Source organism: Gavia stellata, chromosome 15 (assembly GCF_030936135.1).
Source record: "Gavia stellata isolate bGavSte3 chromosome 15, bGavSte3.hap2, whole genome shotgun sequence".
In the NCBI taxonomy this organism is placed as follows: Eukaryota; Metazoa; Chordata; class Aves; order Gaviiformes; family Gaviidae; genus Gavia; species Gavia stellata.
Window position 1 is genome coordinate 13,023,107 of NC_082608.1, and position 21,559 is coordinate 13,044,665.

The 21,559-nt window shown below is 48.2% G+C and overlaps 1 protein-coding gene across 1 annotated transcript in view; it reads right to left on the minus strand.

Moving 5' to 3' along the window:
* Positions 1 to 12,273, minus strand: part of WTIP (WT1 interacting protein) — an 83,442-nt gene extending 71,169 nt beyond the window's left edge. Inside the window, exon 1 of the mRNA XM_059824733.1 lies at positions 10,699 to 12,273. Coding sequence (XP_059680716.1) covers positions 10,699 to 12,178 — 1,480 coding nt within the window. The 5' untranslated portion in view covers positions 12,179 to 12,273. The remainder of the gene's footprint in view (positions 1 to 10,698) is intronic.
* Between the last annotated feature and the right edge of the window lie 9,286 nt (positions 12,274 to 21,559).

The window sequence follows — 21,559 nt, forward strand, 5'->3', positions numbered from 1 at the left end:
CAAAGTCTATTTTCTGTCCCCTTGCTCAGAACCATTCCCCCAGCGATTATTTTCCAATCATTCAACGTCTGGCCCAAACAAATGGATTTAGTAGGAATTTCACACCAGGAACAAAGACAGAACAAAAAAACCCAAGATCCTACTCTAGTGCTGCTGAAGGCCATGTCATATCTGTGAGGCCAGGAAAACAGAATCAAGCCACAGCAGCAGAGACCTCAACTGTCTCAATCCAGTCAGGTCAGCACTTGTTTATTACAGTAAAAAACAATCATGCTTCTCCTCACCTTGGTAGAAATCCCTTTCTAACAAAGGTTTCCAATCAACTAAGCCCTGCCCAGGTACTGCAGTTTTGCACATGCAAAAGCCCCCACACAAAAAGGAACCTCAAATTACTTGCATTTGAATTTGGGACATCCACAAACAGTTGCCTGGCCCTGTGTTTCAAGTTCAACACACCACGCTGACGCAACTAGGGACCCGCGTTCTGGACTGGCCTTACCCGATGCTCGCCGAAACCCGCAGGCTGGGACTGCCAGCACAGAGGTAACGTCAAAGGAGATGGAGAAAGCGCAGTAGAACCACCCAACTTCCAGACCAGGAGCTTTACCAATGGGATTCCAGTTCCCCAGTTCCAGATCCCAGCACTGCATACGCTTGGGGACGAGCTGGCGGCACAGGAGAAAGGTTTATGCAATGATCACCAGAACAAAAGGGTATTTCCCATGCCTGGGAGAGGCCACAGGGTCTCCACAGACCACAGGAAATACAATCCAAGTGAGCTGGAGCACCTAAATATGCACAACTGTCAAACTGCATTTAGGAACAGCTTTTCGTTTCTCTTTATTTTAACTTCGAAATTTTCAAATTTTTTCAAGTGGCCACATTAAAAGGGAGAAAACATCTTGTTTTCACTTTCCAGAAGTTCTGCGGTGTCGCAAGTAAAACAGTTCACCAATTAAATAAATGTTTGGATGGCCAGGAAAACATCTGAGAATCCCCAGCAGTTCTTCCACAATAGCTATCTACTTTTCACAAAAACTATAAACATGTTTTGAACTGAAACGAGCCTTGTTCAGACAAATTCTTAGAAAAACAATGGTATATAGCCAGACATGACCTTTTGCAACCTATTAAATGCCTCTTCATTGCCCATTTGATCCACTCCCTGGCTATTTCATGACAATATGTGGTATTAATATTCTTTATGTTTGCATACTGCCTTCCCTGCACTTCTCCCAACAGTCGGAAATACACACATTAACCCTCACAGCAAGCTAGATGCATTTCAGTGCTGCTGCCTGCAATTAAAGACTTTAGAATTAACCACCTCCCCCAGATCTAGCCTTAATTATTTGTGTTGTTATTCCAATCCGCTCACATGCCTCTTCAAAGTCATTTGACTTCTCATCCCCGGCACTTGGAGGAACTCAATTCTCTGTTAGGTACCTCAGCTCCCAAGAACTCATCGGGGGGAAACTCTAAGCATGCCTGCAGCGTGCAGCACCCATCGGCAGACCCCATGCCAGCCCAACCCCAACGGGCAGCACCAACCAAATCAGCCCAATATACCCCTTCTTCCAAGTCACACAGTGGCTGCCGCTGTTACCCCCTTCTCTCAGCAGCAGGGAGGGTCAGGGCTCGCAGCCACGCTGGGCGAGACGACGGCTAAGCTGCACTTGTCAGCACACACGCACCACCACAACCCCAGCAACATGGGAACACCGAGGTTTAAACCCAACTGCCTACAGGTTTTCATGCAAGATCTGCCGAGAGGAACTTTTCCAGCATCTCAAATTTGGAAATAGGTGTCACTAGCAATAAATCCTTACCCCCAGAGCTGAGTCTCCCTGTGTAAGCTCTTACGTGTTTTATATGCACAGTAGTTCTCAGCTGAGCATTAAATGACTGTTTGTGCTCTGGGGTGCTGGGGTTTTTTCCTTCATGAGTCATAGGCCTTTCCTTAAGTGTTTGCTGGAACACATAAATGTGACATTAGAGATTTAGTAAAACTGCTCCAAAAGACAAGGAATGAAGTTTCAGACAATGTGAAATACTCCAGCTGGAAGAGATATATGACTTGGCCGTTTTCTTGTGCTCCTCTGTCTCACAGCACAGTAACAAACAAGGCTATGCTGATAGGGAGTTAAAACAAGACCGTGAGGTTAACAAAGAGATAACATAGCACACAACAGAAATATCTGCTCCAACATAGAAAAAAGGGACAAAATCCACTTCCAGAGGCAGCATCCACACAGGCACAGTGAAAAATCACGTAAAAATCCAGCCAAACACCGACATTTATTGGTTGATCATTAGCACATCTGCTAATTTTTAAGAGCTGAAGGCTGGTCCTGCTCCCAAACAAGACAACAGGAATCCTGCTGCAAGCCTCGGGAGCCGTCACACCCCTGGAGCATCTCCAAGCAATGCCACATCACAGCCCCAGGTACCTCCGCCCTGTCAGGACTTGAACCTTTCAGGCAATTGAACGCAGCCCGCCAAAATGAGCCTTTTTAAGCTCGTAATAAAACTTACAGACACCATGCATACTCCTGCATTTCGTCCTTTTTGCTGCTTCAGTTTTGCTTTATATCATACATTCCCAGCCCTGTCAGAGAGGAGGCACTTTGTCCAGGATGGGCATAAAAATCAAACACCACCTTATACTCTAAGAGACACCTCGCTTCTCCAGCCACAGAGTAAGAAACTATTTTGGACGCAACTAACGCCGACAGCAGAACCGCTCCACTTCGGCAGGCTGTGAGACAAAGCATGGACTTTGAGACACCACAAGAGTGGTTGCACCCCAGCAGTGGGGCGGGGGACCGGGGGAGCAGGGTCCTGCAGGATCGCGACACCTCCACCCCAGCAAGGACAGCTGCCCAAGCACCCGGCTGGCGGGCAGCCGTCGCCGGATGGCACCGCAGGATTACACCCTCTGCCAGTGCCCGGGTCTGGGACAAAGACGACACCCCTTCCAAAAACCCCGGACCGTAACTCTGCCAACATGCTGTGAAGCACTGCCCTGTGATAGCTTTTGGGACATATGATGTAGGTAGGAGGCCAAGCCCAGAGCTTACTAAATTTCTGCAAAAATTTTTTGGTTTTAGTAAAACTGTTTGGCTTATCGCTGCTGTTTTATTTTCTTTCCATTGCTGAACAACCCTTTTAAACATCGAAAATTACTTTGCCAGATTTTTTTTTCTTGTTTTTATAATCATTTTAGTATTTAGCAAATTCTCTTGCTTTGAGAAGGCTTTCTAAACATACAACATCCACATGGCTGTAACAGAGACATTCACATTCTCATTTATTAACCATGGATATTAATGATTTCAGCCTAGACCAGTATCTTTGCTGCTGCCACCAAGCCATCAGCAGGAGCACGTGAAGTTGTACCATTTACACGTTTTAAATGTCAAAATGATACAACTTCAAGGAAATTTTCCACTAAGCATCATCAACTTCACTCACATTGTAACTACAGCTACTTTGACAGTTACCTGTTCCTTCTCAGCTGATCACATTTCTACTCTGAAATGCCGCATCCATAGAATCCATTAAACAATTTACTCCCAACTCACACGCCACCGTATAAGAATTTCCAGTGCGCTATTTATCATCAAACTAGGACATTTGCACACATAAATCTTTGTGGAGGATCAGGCACAGGGGCTAGGTAAACAGCTGCCAATACAAGTTAAACTCTGCTAGAGAACAATTTTTTACTTTGAATCTTGGTTAGGACATCTCCCTGACCCCCCTAAGAGGGCATACCTAACCTCTTTTTGGTTTTTTTTTTGGGGGGGGGGGAGCGGAGTGGGGACAGGGGGAAGGGTGTGTTTAAAAGCCTGACATTACCTCCGGGAATTTGAGAGCCTCTTACTCAAGGAATGCAATACAGACCTGGCTTGAAGCTTGTGACAGAGCCCTAAAAACCAAGCAGATCTAATGAATTGCTCAGTGTTTCATGCAGCAGCCCCATGGCTCTGCAATCACCAGGGCCACAGCATGCTCCAAACCAAACTGCAAACCAGTATCATTTCCACAAAGATACAGACTCTTTAAAACAGACAAAAAAAAACCTTCCTTCCTCTGCATCCACTTTGCAGATAAACAATCCCCTTTCCCTCAGCCCCGCAGAGCTGGGTGGCTCATCCCTTCCCTCCCTCTTGGCACACTGCTGCATCACCCCGTGGCTCAAAGGCGACCAGGTACGACGTTCACAGGGGTACACACACGGGTGCATTTCCCAAACCGTAAGGCAGCAAGGTAACAATTAAACCAGTTGTTACTATACCACAGCGGTGCACATGCCTATGCCAACTCTGTATGATACATCCAAATGTCTGTATCCGAAATCTCACCTGTGGTAGCCCAAATAACATACGTGGCGGTTCTTTGGAAGTCACCATCCCCCTCTGCGTGCAGTGCTTTTATAACAATGCAGAGAGAACCCAAGGGTAAAAGCATACGCAACAAAAACAAGTAAAAAGCATTCACCAAGTAAAAAACATTCACCAAGTAATACCCCTATTCACAGTCAAGTTTCCTGTAACTGAAGGTAAGAAAGCAGTTCTCCTCGTTCATAACACGTGCTTCTGTGCAAGTTGTAGGTGCCCAAATTTCAATTTAATGTTAAGTGTACGTTACATGCACCTAATACTTAATAAAATGTAAACACCCATATTCCACATCTCTTCCCTCCTGTTATTACATCGTTTATCACTTCACGACTTCAGGGAGACTCACAAGCGTGTGCCTGGCTAGCAGGGACTGCAAGAAGCCATCTAGGACCACTTCAACACCCTTCATAGGACATTTCATACCACAGATAAAAAAAGACTTCTTTTTCCAGCTCTGTTGACTTGTGTTACCGTGCTTATTTTTTGCGTTGTCTTGAATTCTTTCTACATTCTCTCCCCGCGTCTTCCTACTCCTTCCTCCCTCTAGACGACCCTCCAGCTCCAAGCTTTCCCTATTGCTATTTACCACTATTTTCTCCACTCATTCAGTCCATCATTCACTCCCTTCCCCTCTCCTCTGCTCTCATGCACCCAGGCAGATGCAGCAGCACCACTCGCTCTCCCCTTCACGCACAGGCAGCCTGCGCTGCCTGTTGTCTCGGTGTAGGATCAGTGACAGGAGGCAGGCTCCTGGGAGCTGCGAGCCACCACGATGCTGCTAATTCACATGTACCCCAGCATCTCCCACTGCACCTTCAACAAACACCTCCCTTGCCTGACTCCTGAGGGCTTCCTTGCATTTCAGCTGAAAACGCCTGACCGCTCCAGTCAGTTTCAGCAATATATTTCCAGCTGTAATTGGGAGATTAGCAAAACCAAACTCTGAAGTATATGACCTGTTTGAACGCTTCAGGAGACCACACCATGTAAGTTTATTTCTATTTAGATGTTTGCCTATTAAAAGCTCAAATTCGGTGGAAAATAAATCCTTTTTCACAGGACAGCCTCAACTGCAAAAGCTGAAGGATCTCAGCTGCTTATCATAGCTGAGTGGATTTCTAGGCCCAGACAAAGAGAAATACAAAGTAATTCCCAGACAGTAAATCTTTGCTTATTTCCAAAAACAGTATGATGTATCAACCATTACCTCTATTTTGATGGAAATAGGAAAGATGCAGTATTTCACTAAGAAAGCTTCAGGAAATCATAAGACAGAAAACAACACTTTAGCAAATATCTCAAGTGTTCCGGTCACCGACTGCAAGCTCACCTAAATTTCATTCAGAATGTTCAAATTTCATCTTTAAGCAATGCAGTTTCAAGCACTGTTATCTTGTCTTAATTTTGATCTCACTTGTCTATACACCCTTCCGCCACATCAATCAGCCTGCACAAACAGAAGGAACACGAACATACAACTAACTCACAAGCACGTTGTTGGGCCCAAAAGCCAACCCTGCAACGCCAGCAGGATTTCTCAATGCAAATAAAGGGATTTGCATGGATGACTATGTACATAAAGGGCCTGGATGGGTCTAGGGATCTATTTCTTCTCTTCACCTACCTACCAGGCCAAAGGCTTTTCAACAGGATGTTACCGGCAGCGTTTCTTGGTGGTGGCTCCAAAAAATGTGTGCTGGTACTACTCAGGGGCTTTCTGGAAAGATCCAGGAGCTCTCAAAAGTCAAGCCTACTTGCTAGGGTAAGAACAGGCTTTTGCTAGACAGATGGCCACAGTTACTAACAGAATCCAGACTTTGTGTCTCATTCCGAGACATTAACCGACCTCTGCTTCGCTGGGTAAACCTCCTACAGGGTACTGAGAAAGGGGCCGTTTCCTGCAGGGTGGAGAAGGGTCAGACAACGGTGCCTGTGGAATACAAGAAAGGTATACACTGTGACAGGACTGGCTGTTTCTCACAGAGAACCACACGTGGTGTGAACTTGCTGTATTCCGTGCATCAGATGCGAGAGGTTTGGGGGTAAGGTGGCAGCAAGGGGTGGGGAAGACACTCTGTGTGCAGAGATGGGGAAAAGCACCTTCACAAAGGGCACTGCACAGGGGTGTCGAAGGATGCCAGCAAGGTTGCAGACTCGCTTGTCTCTCTCTAGACTTCACACAGGCAGGCAACAATCTGCGCTCCCCCGCCTCCCCAGTCTCGTGGTGCCTTTTCCATCTCCTCTTTAGTTCAAGACAGTGAGACAATTAAGACACTTCTTGCACTGGATCCCACCACCCTGACCAAGATGAGCAGACGGCCCTTGTTGGGCGACGGCTGCAGCACAGCAGGGGCTGCCGGGAGCACGCGATTGCTGCCTGCGCCCCTCCATCGACTCTCCTTCCATTTCTGACAACACAGCAGCAGAGCCACAGGACATACAGAGAGATCTTGTTCAAAAACAACAGCCAAATCAGCATGACTGTTCAACATGATGACATTTCCCTGCCTGGCAGATGACAAGCCGTAGGTTTGCAGTCAGTCCCACAAGGACTGCTTTGACTTGGATGGGCATGCCAAAAGACAGTTTAAGGCAAAAATTGGATTTTTCAACACCAAGACATCAGACAAGAATTCCGCAAAGTAAATAGAACTTAAGCCAGCGCCTGAGCCGATGACTTTCCAACACCCACAAATGTCCTGTTAACACCTCAGGATGCACATTCAACTTAAAACATCCCTGAAACACCACTTTGACAATTCACCTCATCACATGTGAATGCTCAGCTGAGAACAGTTATGAAAGTGAGTGAAAGTACTTATTACCTCTCTTCTCAGCATCTGCAACTAAACTGAGCATGTTTATTAAACTGTCAGTACCTTGACAGGGGACAGACGGGGGGTCTCAGAGGGCTAAGGATGAAGCAGTTTGGACAAGGGTTGCATAGGAAGCAGCTACAAGGGAATGAAGTCTCACAGCTTTACTCAACCCAACTCCAGGCTGCTGCCAAAGGAACTGTCTCAGCCTCCCGGAGCCCCCTGCACCCTCCTCTCCCTTGGGTCAGCTCCAGCCACCTCATCAAATTGGAGCAGCTCACCAATCCAGCCCAACACAACCCTCCCTCTCCCCTTCCTTCTCTGCAGGCTTTGTTTTCTGTAAGATCAGTGAACGCATGTGGCTGCAACGTGCTGGTGGGAGCACTTGGAAGTGGCAGGGTGCTACCTCTCAGCTGTGCAACTGGGGGTAGGGCAGATGCAGAGCGCTCCTTTTGCAGCACTGTCATCTTCAGTCAGATTAAACCGACTGCGGAAGGGCGTTTTCATGCTCTCTACAGATCTACCGAAGCCTGCCGGAAGAAAGAGGAGGATGAAGAGGGTGAGGCAGTAAAGCAAAGCTCCCAGCACAGTGCTGCACAGAGCTCTTCGTTACCACCATGGGCAGAGACAGCTGCAGTCCCCTAAACCCACCGGGTTGCACACTGCTTGGCTCCCCAAGAACCTCTCTGATGCTCAAACCCTGTACATGTCCTCCATCATGTATTTATCTGCCCCAGACTACAGGTTCCTCCCGAAGCACAGCAGTGAGCTGTGGGAAAGCAGCCAGGGACTGCCAGCACGAGCACAGTTAGAGGAACTCTTGGAAAAACCAACCCACAAACAGAATGAAGGCAGGGTAGAGCTGTTCTGCCTCCAAACAGGACTGTTTAGTCACTTGAACTCAGTTTTGAAATAACACTGCTCAGTTTTTCAAATCTTTCTCTTTTTTCGGGGAAGGGAGGCCAGAGAACACAGTAAAATTACCAGTGTCCTGGTACCATTTACTCACTAGACAATTGAGCTCATCTAATTAAGGAGCATTAAACCATCTCCTCTGTTCCCTCTACCTTGTTGGGACTATTGGCTCAACAATTCCACTCTCCACGGGCATCACAGAACACCCCGCAACTGCCTTTGGAGTGTGCCAGGCACCAGCACTAAGGGAGCGAATGCATAAGCAAAGACTTCAGCTGTAGTATTCGCGAGCTGCTACGTAAATCCTCTCAGGTAAGTCAAACTGAATACCAGACTTCTCCCCATTCTGTTCTCACTCTCCTTTCCTCTGATCCATCAGCCTGCAGTCATCCCTGCCGATCCTTCACGCGCTTGCTCAGCCAAAGCTCAGCATTCACCTCCATGGGTGATCTGAACCAGAAATGTGGGATCAATTCCACCAGGATTTATCAAAACCCCAACAACTCAAAGAAATCAACTTTCCCTTTTAAAGCACCCCAGTTTTCTAGATTTCATCTGCTTCCAACGTACAAGTCACAGCAGTGCTTCTTTGTGCTGCTACAACAAATACCTACAGAGCAGCTGGTACATATGCTCTCTAGGCATAAAGGCACAAGCTTATGGCTGATCCTACATAGGACGGATCTGCCGAGGTTCAGGGCACGCTGCAACACGTTGCTACAGAATATACCTGCAAGTAGTGACACTCACAACAGGCAAATTCTTATTTATAAGAAAAACCCACCCACAACACAGATTCCCCAGGGCTGCTCCTGGAGTCCCTGATTGCACACCCAGCTTCCCTAGCCACTCAAACCCCTCTCAGAGGCTCAGGACAGCTATAACTTCTTTCTTACTCTGAATACACCTTATTTCTCAATCTCTCACTGCATACCACAGAAGTTTTGAAGGCAACATTTCTTGCAGTTAGTGCATTAATGAGCCCTCCCATCCAGCTGCTGCACACACTCAGTAGTGAATCGTTATTGTCCTCAGCTGGAGTCACTCAGCACCACATCAGGTGCCAGACCCTGCAAAAGACGCAGTGGGTGACCATCAGCTTTCTTATCAGCCCCACACAGGATGGAGGGAGGCAGTAAGCGCTGCATTCAGCTTCCTTTGCCTGGGCACAAGAGCTTGTAGGAACTATGTCACAGAAAGGTTTTCCTCGTAGGAGAGGGTACTGCTCGCTCAGCTACCTCCACTGATCGGCCCAGGTCTGTCACACTACAAGCATCTCAGAGACACTTGCAAGGAGCCCTGCAACTCCTCCCCCTTCCATGCAGAGTGCACTAATGCTGTGCCAAAAGTGGTCTGAATCCTCATGTTTAAATCAGCGACCAAAGCAATGCATGTCTCCATCCTCAGCAACGCTTGTCTTGGTCAGAAGTCACACACCGCCAGGCAGCCTCTCCCCCGTGCCCAAGCAGCACACAAAGGCGCAGAGATAACTGTCCCCTCAAAGGCCACGGATGGGGGCTGGCTCATCCACAGCCCCTCATCTGCCTAGGCCTCCTTCTCCCTCCCCTGCCAGGAGCTTCTACGCGAGAGCCCTCACCCCTCATTCAAGCAGGGGACAAACTGCTCCTGAGGGCTGCCCATGTCCAGCAGTTGCTCGGCTCATCCGCAGTCCCCAGCGCACGAGAAACAGGACAGTATTCACACGCTCCAGAATCATCTCTCAAAGGCATTTTGGCCTTTTCCACCCAGTACAAAGACAGACAGAGGAGCTTAATCCTAAATAGTGCGACTACAAAAGCGTGTTTGCTCGTTTCAAGAAGTTACTTTTGTTCTATAAAGCAGCAACAAAAATTCAGGAGATAACCAACAGGCTGATTTAGCCTCAGCAAGGACAGAGGGCTCTCCTCTCCCCCAAACTCACCTCCCACCCCCGGGACAACACGGACCCCCGCCATCCTTGTGTGCTGAGCGGACCCTGCAAGGCCTCACGGGGCAGAAACAATGCCGGGCTCCCACAGGCACTCAGAACTAGCACAAAGATTTTATTGAACAAGGCACTAAAGATTGCTTCACCAGCCACGCTCATCATCTATAGAAGTTATAGATGGCCTGACAGCACGATCGCAAACGCCACATCCTCAGGGATGGCGGAGGTTATCGGTGAAGCTTCAGCAGCCCAAGAGGAAGGGAGAATAGAGTCACTGTAAGCCCCAACAGCACAAGCAGCTTCTGTAACACCTCAGGCAAGTCTCCCATCCGCACGTGGAAGGGGAAGCACCACACGTCCTGGCAAACCGTGTAAGGAATAGACGGGAGGGAGATCAAACACCAGGAACGAGCTGTGGTACAAGCACTTCTGACACCAGCTAGACGGACAGCATTTGTGGCGACGGGGGACTTCAGCAGGTACCTGGTCCAGAGCAGCTCTGGGCATCACACGCTGGCCTTCCCCACAGCCAAACCCGCCCGGCTCCGGGCAGGCCCCGCACACCGCCGCCCTTCAGCCGCTCGCCCCCTCCAGCCCCGCGGCCGCCCGCACCCCACCCCGGCGGCTCACTCACCGAAGTACTCCTTCTTCATGTGCATCTCCAGCTCCTTCTCCAGCTCCAGCGTCAGCGCCTCCAGCCGCCTCTCCGCCTGGCTGGGGCCGCTCTCCCGGCACGGCGTCACCTGGTAGGGGAGCTTGAATTTGGGAGCCGAAGCGGAGCCTTTGGTCGGGCTGTAGGCGTAGGGGGGCGCCGCCTCGGGGGCGGCGGCCGGGTGCTGCTGGTCGTGCCGCGGCGGGGACTGGGCATGGATCTTGTGGTAGACGTCCCCCAGCTCGGGCACGGCGCCGTCCTCCTGCAGGCCGGGCCCCAGCAGGGAGGAGCGGGGCGAGGGCAGCTGCAGCTCGGGGTAGGCGCTCATGGAGCCGCGGGAGCTCCGCGAGCTCTGGCTGGAGATGCTGGAGCGGGGGCTGACCACGGCGGCGCCCGCCGCGCCGCGGCCCTCGGGGCCGCAGAGGCTGGAGCGGGGGCTGGCCAGGGCGAGCCCGGCGCCGCCCGCCCCCTCCGGCTCGGCGCTGCCCGGCGGGCCGTACCTGGAGTCCGAGTAGCTGGAGCGGGGGCTGGTGGTGCAGGAGTACTGGCTGGCGGTGCTGGAGCGGGGGCTGGCGTGGCGCTGGTCGTAGCCCATGCTGATGCCGCTGGTGCGGTTGCTGCTGGGCTTGCTGCCGCCGCCGTCGTAGCTGGTGAGGCTGGCGCGGGGGCTGGAGTGCTTGCTGGTGTCGCTGGCCGTGCTGGCGTAGCTGGAGCGGGGGCTGAGGGCGGCGCCGTCGTACTGCACCAGGCTGGCGCGGGGGCTGCCGTACTTCTCCTGGCCGGGCACCACCAGGCTGGAGCGGGGGCTGGAGAACTTCTCGTAGGGCAGCGCGGCCGCGCCGCCCAGGCTGGAGCGCGGGCTGGAGAACTTGCCGTGCTCGGCGACGGGGCCCGGCGAGGAGGCGGCCAGGCTGGCCCGCGGGCTGGCGGCGCCGTACTTGCCGTCCGGGCCGCCGGCCGCCCGCCCGCCGCCCTTGGCCACGTAGCCGCCCTCGTAGGCGCTGCCCGCGGCGTAGCGGTAGCCCTCGGCCGAGTAGCGCTTGCCCTTGTCGGCGAAGCCGCTGTAGCAGGGCAGCGCCACCTCGGAGCGGGTGCACAGCCCCTCCTCGCAGCACGGCGGCCCCGCGGCCGGCGGCGGCTCGGCGGCGGCGGCGCGGCCGTTGGCGGCGCGGAGCGGGGCGGCCGGCGCCGCGGGCGCGTAGGCTTTGCCGCAGGGGGCGGCGGCGGGGAAGGCTTCGGCGGGCGGCGGTGGCGGCGCGGCGGTGCCGTTCATCTTCCGGCCCCGCTGCTCCGCCGACATGTGGGCGGCGATGACCCGCTTGGTCTCCTCCAGGTCGGGGTGCAGCGCCAGGTCCCGGCGGCCGCCCCGGCCGTACGGACCCTCCAGGCAGGGCTCGTAGAGGGACAGATCCTCCATGAACTTGGTGGCCTTCAGTGCCATGTCCTCCTCGTACTTCTCCATGCTCGGCCGCGGCCCGGCGGCGCGGGGCGGGGGAGGGACGGCGAACTCTCTGCGAAAGCACAGCCCGGAGCAGGGAAGGAAAAGAAAGAAAAAAAAAAAAAACAACCCAGAAAATAAAACCGAAAAACACCCTGAAAGAAAGCCCCTTCCCGCGGTCCTGGCGGGGCAGCGGCGGGACGCGGCTCCTTCCCCGGAGGGCGGCTCGGTGGCAGTCACCTCGGCGGCATCCCCGCGCCGCAGCGCTCGGCTCGGTGCGGCCGGGCTGCCCGGCGGAGCGTGGCGAGCGGAGACGAGGAGCCCCTGTGTCACTTTCCAGCCTTAAATAAGTTGGTCGGTCCAGTCAATGGCGCGCTGCGCGGAGGAATTTGCGCTCGGCGGCTCCCTGCCCCCGCCGCCCCCGGCCGGCCGCCCCGCGGCGGGGCCGCGGCCCGGCCCGCACCCCCGGGCGGGGGGCGAAGGCGGCGGCCGGCCCGGAGGGGCTTTGCGGCGCGGCGAGCGGAGCGCGGGGCGCGGCGAGGCAGGGACTCCTTTGTGTGGGGCAGGAATGCGAGGAAGGAGACTGGGCGCTGCGTCCCGCTGGAATGTAGTTAATGCCGGAGCCAAACAATGATTTTCACCGAGTCAGTCAGGGAGAGGGCGGCCGCGGCGCTGCTCGGCGGCGGGGCCGGCAGCTCCCCTCCGCGCCGCCCGCTCTCCTCCTCGGCCGGCGCTCGCCGAGCCCTGCCCGGGGCCAGCGGTGCCGCTGCTCGCCGCGGACCGGGAGGCGGCGGCGGGGCTGTCACCGCGCCGCGGGCCGCCGCCGGGCGGGAAGCCGGGGGCTGAGGGGGGAGTCCCCGCGCGGGAGCTCGGCGGAGCGCCCTGAGGGAAGCCGTGCACGGAGGAGCTCTGTCCGGGAGGGCGGGAGGGGAGGCGCTCAACAACCGCCCGGGGTTCCCGCCTTCCGGGGGGCTCCGCCGCTCTCGCCCCCGACTGGAACTTTCCGGCGGGACCCGCGGCCTCGCCCGCCCTCCTGCCGGGGCTGCGGCCGGGAGCGCCAAGTAAAACAGCCGCCACCTCCCCCGGTGGTGTCTGCGGCGGCCGGGGGTTACGGGATCAGCCTCGCTGCTGCAAATGACTCACACCTGTGCAGGATGCCCAGAACCGGCCAGGTGACTCCGCTGAAAGGACCTGTGCTTTACCACGGCAGCTGATAATTATTTGCAGTTATTTATTTAGCCTTTAAAAAAAATAAAGGCAGTACTAAGACATACGATAAACTCATTGTGGCCTAAAGCAATCTATGAATTGACGGGAGTTTGAGAAAGCATGCTACTGTCAGTGTAACTTCGCAAGAGCTTCGTCAGTTGGCTCAGTAACAAACAAGACACAGCACTGCTCGCCATTTACATCTGTACACACCCGAAAAAGGCTGTCAGAAAACACCTCCGAAATGGCCACTGAACTGAGGCCTCCAATACGGAACGGTAGCCTACAGCTAATTTCTTTGCAACTGAACTGCAGATCCCTGACGGTCATTTGTGTTGATGGCAGAAACGCTAACAAAGCCCTAACAACAGGTACCTGAGCGGTGTCCTTACACTGGTAGGCGCTGAGCACCCTGTGAGGAGAGAAATATGTTGCAAGCTCGAGCTGTAGGCACTCTGCCGTGCCAAGAACATTTTATCCTGTTATCATACCTAATTAAACATTAAAAGCAACTGTGTACTCAAAAATGTCCCCAGCTGTGGAGGGCAATTGATTGGCAATCTGTTTGTTTGGGTGTGCAGGGGTGGCAAGCCAAAAAAAATCCAGCAAACCATGTAAATGCGCAGAGCAAGACCTGAAAAGCAAATCTATTAGACACGGGAGCAGTAGGCCACTGCCAATGCGCACATACGCCTGCAAATACAGCCAATCTTGGGAGTCAAGTGCTCTTTTCTATTTTGCGTTCACATGTCTCATTACACTTTTTGCCAATCTAAGCGAGCTGTTACCATTTGCTTCTGCAGCTCACTACTTGTGGAACACTAGTGCACAGTACAAGGTGCAGAGCCCCTTCTTCAATCATTCCTGGGGCCTGTACTGGCATGAGCGATCCTGTTACTGACTTTGAACTACTTACCGCCAATTTTTATAAGGTTGTCTTCCTGAGAAGCTAGGAGAAGTTCATGGACAACCTGGGAATTTGGTCCATGTTTTTGTTTGTTTGTTTGTTTGTTTTAAAAAAAACTTTACAACATTAGATAACTTTACTAGTAATTCAACAGAGTGGGTAGAACATATTTGGGGGCCCCTGCGTGGGTGCTCATGCAAGGAAGCATTTTGAGCAGCTATCTTTACAGTAGTAACTGCAGAGCTGATGCTGTGTGAAGTCAGAAGCATAAGCTACAGCAGGAGCTTGTTGTCCTTCTGAAGCTCTGTCCTTCTGAGCCACAAACCTGCCCTTGTTCCGCCTTTTGAGGGAGCACAGGTCTATGCTGCTTCTGATGCCAGCAGGTAGCACGTTTCTACAGTAAGCCTCTTGGTACGTAAGTCGTTAAAGCACGTGCTTTGTTGAGTATGAACTCATGGGAAAAACATACCGGGGACTGAGAGAATCTGGTGAAACTAAGGAAACAGCCCTTCTTAGTAAGCAATGTGGATCAAATGATAAAAATCACTTACTTTTACTGTTGAAAGCTTATGCTCAGTAAGTAAATCCTCAAAGCCAGGCCCAGCCCAGCCTGCTGCAGTCCTGGGCCGGAGTATCCCTGCACAGCGTTCCCTCTCAGCCCTGCTGCAGGGCCAATACTACAGGTCCGCTCTTCACCAGTAAATCGTACTTCTGTCGTACACATAATGAACATAACATTTATCCACACTATAGCTACAGATGTAGCCCACATGGGTGAAATAAATATGTTTGCAGTGGTACATAGCACACTCAAGCACTGCTGCGTTTCTCACAGAGGACCATATGTGCCGGGCTGTGCAAACAAAAAGTGTAGAGTTAAAGCTGCTGTTGCTGTAATAAGTAGTCCCATCATTCTCCTTACTGTTATATAGAAGAACACCCGAAGTACTGGGCCATTACAGCTTGACAATCCTGACATGTTTTTCTCCGCACTTGATTTTAAATAAATTTGCTTAATTTTAACAACCAGCAGTAAAATGTATATATTGCAAAAAGACTCAAACTTGCACAACTAAGAGCACAAGAGCTGTCATAGAGTATAATAAAAGCTGAACTTAATTTCTTAATTTGGTGTGGTAATCCTTATGCCTAATTTTAAGTTATATCAGTAAATCAGATATTAAGGAAAGCCAGCTGCTTCTGTTAAATAAACTCCTTTGTCTAAGACTTAAAGGGAGCAAAAAAGCCAGGTGGAGTTATTGATCTGTGAATATCAGCTGGCTGGGCCTCACAGGCAGGGCACTCCTGTTTCTTCTAATTGCCAGGGCCTTCAAGGAAACACTGCTCAAGCCACCAGGCAGGGAGAGCTGATGGTCTGCTGGGGATTTTGTCTCCCTGAGTTGTCAACAGTTGATTACCAACAAAGCTGAGAGTCTGTAAATGTAAGAATTCACTGGTGAAACTTTAGCCCTATTGAAGACAATGGCAAAAATCCCACTCCCTTACGTTGTGGTGTATGTTCTATCAGACATGGGTTTAGTGACACAATGCAGGAGGGAGTTCTTTGTCTCATTTCATCAATTTAACAGTTTGAAGCTGCTCCACAGATTTGTTTGTTGAATTGGATGCTACCTCATTTTTTGCAATTTCTCTCCTTGTCTCCAACAATGAAATTACACCTTGAAGTCCACAGGGCAAATAAGCCTTACTGTTACTCAGGGATTTACTGTTCTGATTTCCAGTTTTAAAATTGATCGGTTTTCTTGGTGAGGAATGATTATTCTTTTTCGCTGGTCTGTTTTAAGCCTGATTAAAAAACCAAAACAGAACACCAAAAAACTTGTGATGTTCATACAAAAATTATGCTGAGAGAAATGGTTTTATTTTGGGAGGGGGGACTCTAGTGTTTTTCTTTGAAGTGGTAGCTGTATTGTGTTTTATATTGCTTTGTCTTGCTTGTTTGGGTCCTGTATCTTAATTTGTGTTGTGATAAGCAAGTATAAGCAAGCTTTTTGGAATATGAAGCTTGGATATTAATATGTATTCGGACTTGGGTGATTTGTTTGCAAATCACCTTGCTCTGACATGTTTTTAAAAATATGCATTTGCAGTTGCTCACAGCTTTTAAAATTTGAAATTATTGAATGTGTTTTAGGGCACCATCTTCTGGTAGACAGAACACATTGTATTTGAATGGCTACCTTTGCTAGTCACAACTATTTAAAATATTTTTGACTAACACTACTCTGCAGGCTTATAGGTCATTCTAAATCTGTAATAAAACACTTTTTAACATTTTTTACATTCTTCTTATTCATTGCAAATGCAGCTATTCACTGTGCTGCACAAATATAACTTGGGACAGACCCTGTAAAATTCCAGTCACAACAGGCACTTTGTGAACGTGCTATGTTAGACAGACAACATATGTCCAAGCACTTACGATTAATACACCATTTATGTATCTTATTTCTTTTATAGTTTCATCTTCCACTTCTCTTACATATTTCAGATAATAACACTTCTGGCCAAAGCAGTTTATTGGCTCATGCTTTGGAGACTGCACATGGCCTTAGTCATGCTTTCTTGCAATCACAGGACATAATCACTGTATGTTCAAACACAATCAGTTAGCTTAATAGCAGCCACTACATTTGCATAAATACATAATTTAGTTGGCTGCCTGAGTTAGCAGTGCACCTACTTAGTACTTTTAAGGAGATCTTAGGTTATATAGTTTCCTATTTCAGACACTTGGAAATATAAAAACAAACTTGAGACTCTACAGAGCTAAAATTTATCTTGACGTGATAAAAAGAAAGTCCTGATTATAACACTGCAAACCGTCATCTGGCAAAGAAATCAGATAGCATTAGTGCATTTAATAAAAAACAGAAACACCGGGTGAGGGCCAGACTGCTATACATATGCCCCCCTAGTCTCTGCTGGTGAAAAGTAGCAGACTAACTGTATGCGCCTCTTTATACCCATTCAAGAAATGAGGCAGACTACGAGCACTGACCTCCTGACCTGGCAATACAACGCACTTAGAAGGATTGTTTTAGAAGAAAAGAGGACATTGGTTTGTTGAGAACACCAGTTACATTTACATTTCATGGTATTTTCCATATAAAATGGTATTACAGAGATAACACTTGTTAACTGAAAATAATGAACAAATTTGCAAGAAGTATAGAGCTGTTCCATAAGCAATAGAACTAATGATAGGCCGGTTTCCTACAGGTCTGTATTCTGCATCCTTTGCATTCTCCAGCTTTTAACCTCCTCTCCAGATCCCCAATAACGCTGCAGTCCTGTCACCTCCTTTGTCCCATAGAGCTCTCCCACTGCTACAGGGCTTACCCCAGTCCTCAGCCACTAGATACACCACCTCTGGGTTCCTCCCTCCATATTCACCTACATCCCTCAACAAACTTGTCAGTGCTCTTCTGTCTCTGACACTCCTCCTCCACAACATCTTTAATTCTCTCCCAGGTCCACCTACATACCACCTTCTCTCTGTCCCCTTTGTAATATCCACAGCTCTTTTCCCCAGCACACTCCTGCTACCTCCAGTTATCACTGGTTAGGTGTGCGAAATGTATCAAACTCCCACGTGGACTTGCATACAGACCCACCAGCAGGTAGGTCTGCGAGTACCGCGCCTAAAAAGGCTAAGCGCTTCTGTGGGTTTATCTCTCCTTACCTACAGCCACTTACTTGTCAAATTGCAGTAGCTTTGAGATCACTGATGTAATTGCTTAATGTTTGCAAGTAGCTTCAAATGTTGCTGGAGAGGACTTGGCAGAGCAGTTCCGTTAAGTATCTTTTCTTTGGGAACTCATACTGAAAATTTCACACTTTTTGTTACAGGAGTGAAGAAGTATGCTGGTAAGAAAGACAAAGATAATGACATGTATCTAAACAGCAATTTTCTTCTCTTAATATAAACTGATATCAAGCTATATCTAGGAGTACATTTATTTACTTCATCCCATTCCTCCCTTAAAGAAGAGTCAAGGCCTCCAAATCAAAGTATTAATTGCCTGCCCCTCCTATTCCTTTGTCTGTAGGTGTATGTTCTCTGTAATCATTCTGCTTAGACACTAGCCCAGAAGTAATCTCAGGCAAGCAAAAAACGGATGACAGATTTGTGTAAGATTTGTTGTATTACTTTGATCCTAGTTTCTGCCTTCTTTCACATTCCGTATTTTAGATGCACAAAATTGAAGGTGTCTTGTCCTCATAGCTGTGAAGAGAAGAAATAAAATATCTCTACCTATAGGCACTGAAACAGAACATGGGGAAAACCAAATTTATTTTCCTTAATTCAGTATTTATTCAGTTTTCTAATTCAAACTTACAATTTTGGGGCAGTATGGGTAGGGCTTGAAGCAGACAGTATCAATGGTATATATGAACTGAACACAAGCCTGTTTTATCTTCTGGGATCTAATAAATGGTTAGTAAGAGGTCTTTGTTGTAAAGGTCAGAACTTGAAATGGCACATCAATCTGCTTGCCAGCTGTCAGAGTCAACAGGCCAGGAAAGCTTGCATCTCTCTCTGTGGTTCAACAATGAAACGGTTTCATAAAGTAAAATTAAAATGTCACATAGAACTACTACCAACATTAAATGGTTATCTACAGGTTAAAGTTGCTCTTTAGGAAATGGGCTGGTACAAGGCTGGCTGTCATCATGGCCCCAAAAATTCTGTCTCCTGAATGGTTATCAATTGCCCCTTAAGGGTGATTCTCTAGGTGCTGAGTATCAGTTAGGTTGCACTTAGGCTTTTTTTTTTTTTTTTAAACAATAAGATTGTGGGAAAGTCATTACAAACTTCTTCACCATAAGTCAGAGTAGCTTAATGTTTCTCTAGTTAACTGTTGTATATCAATGGTGGTCAATATTCTGTTCCATGCTCCACTGCAGAAAAGGGATATTGAACTAATAGCGTACAAAGACAGATACGAGATACACTCCTGTCTGCATTCAACTACACTAAAATAGTCTACTATTTTTCTTGTCTTTTTCATACATGGCACTCAAATTCACTAAGTAAATAAAAATACAAATGTGAAGAATTAATTGCTACTATGAAAAGCAGCCCGAAAAGCTTATCTGCGTTACAGAAATTTGCATCAGTATAAGCAACCAACTAGAGAACGCTGTGTGACAGAACAGCCGATTTGTATCACTGCAAATAGCAATTTGTAGATTGATTTAACAAGCTGGGCTCAAAAATTGTTAGTGAAGACAGAGCCTACATCAGGGTTACCAAGCTAAGGCACTGGGAAGAATTTCTCCTCCATTTTAATATTTAAATCTGGTCTTCCAACTACACTTCCTTCCATATCAATATTACTGCTATTAGGACTTGAACAAATTGTCAGTTGAAAAGTGGCTTGCCTTTTTTTTTTTTTAGTTACTTGAAAGCTTAATAAATGCTTCAATTTATAATTTGCTCTCAAGAGCAAGAGAAAGTTTAAGTTGGAAAATTCTGCATTTGTACAATGTTGGTGACTAGTAGCCAATTAAGGACATCATACTCCATCAGTTCTGAAAAGCAGTTTTTCATTTAGCACAGCAGCAGTTTGCATTTATAGTGGTTCATTCAGTATTGCCAAACTTTAACAACCGAAAAGAACCGCTGACGCTGTGCAAACAGCCTGTCATATGTTCTATAGAAGCAGCCTGTGTAAAGAAAACATATTAAAAATAATTCACTTTAAAGTATTTTACAGGAAGGATCTAGGAGCATTTTTTGCCATCTAGCTACTTACTACCCAGACAAAAGCAGCACAATTACATCTCCTAAGTACATCAAGATGTAATTGCTTATGTAATTAAAATTCTAGACTACCTTTCATGCTGCAAACCAAATGATGATGCATCATTAAAATGACTTAATGCTTCTCTAAAACTTAACCAGTGTCCTGCAGTGGTACCCCCCCATCTAAGATACAATGCCTGGTTAATTCTGAACATCTTTGCAATCTAGCTTTATTGACAGAGCTGCCTGCTGCCCTGAGAAACTATTATGAGTATCTTCTTGGACAGCAGCATCCCAAATTAAGAAATCATTTGAGTACTGTCATTTTATGCTGTTAACACTAGTAACTTCAGGAGTGGAAGCCAGTGAGACTGCATAGCTCCCCCCCTTCTCTTTTCACCCCCAAATCTGTTGGTGTTGCATGTTATTTCAGTTCAGCTCATATACAAATCAACTTCCAAGTCATGAACACTCTCAACTTCAGAAAAACCAAGGCAATAAAGTTACCAGAATTACAGCCTCTGCTCTTAAAATCAAGAAAGAGTTAGAAAGCTACATTCCTGTATGCTGACCAGTGCAAGCAAGGAAATTTCTCAGGTAGTGAGATAGGATCACAGTATCTTGGACACATTACACATGCCGTCAGCTTAAATAAAGCTTTGTCATGTCACAATGAGAAGCACAACTTACTACACAGATAACAGGATATTTGACAACTGATTTAATAAACCAGTTATTTTATTTTTAGTAAAGCTTAAAAAGAAAATGTCAGCCTTAATTTTTTGAGTATGTAATCAGACATACTACATTCTAGTGCTTCAACTGTTTATGGCAGGAAGTATAAAAGCTTCCCATTGCAGCATTGAAAATCCTTTCTATAATGCCTCGTACTTACATCTTTACCTCTCAGTCTTCACTCATGCTGGCCAAGAAGCAACTAACTCAAAACGATTTAATTTCACGGTAGAGTACTATGCCTCCAAACAAGCCATTGCATATGACTATTACTACCTAAAAGGAGAGATAAAAATATTAATTGCATCATGGAATTGTAGTTTTGCACTGCATTGGCAATTTAACACTGATGAAGAGCTGGCCTGTGTACTAGACAGAAGCAGATACAGGAAGCAAAACCTAAAAAGGTACTGGTTTGGGGTTTTTTTGCATTCTCTTCTATACAGTTAACACGTTTAAAATTCAGTCCATTTGCAAACTGTAACAAAATAAATATTGTCTGCTCAATTTCTCTGCTCTGTAAGGCTAATTCTGCATATTTATCTATGAATAGAAGCAGTTTTGCTTTACAAAGTTGGAAAGTAACTTGAGTACAGGGACAGAAATGGCTGATCAACGCATTCTAAGAATCAACACTGATAGTTTTGAGAGCTACCAAAATAGTTAAACGAAGGCAGTAGGTTTTAAGATACTGATTCTAAACATTGCACTTTTGTCCTATGCACAAAGTGTAATGTATAAAAGACCAGTGCTTGCTTCTTTCTGAAGGCATGAGGTGGTG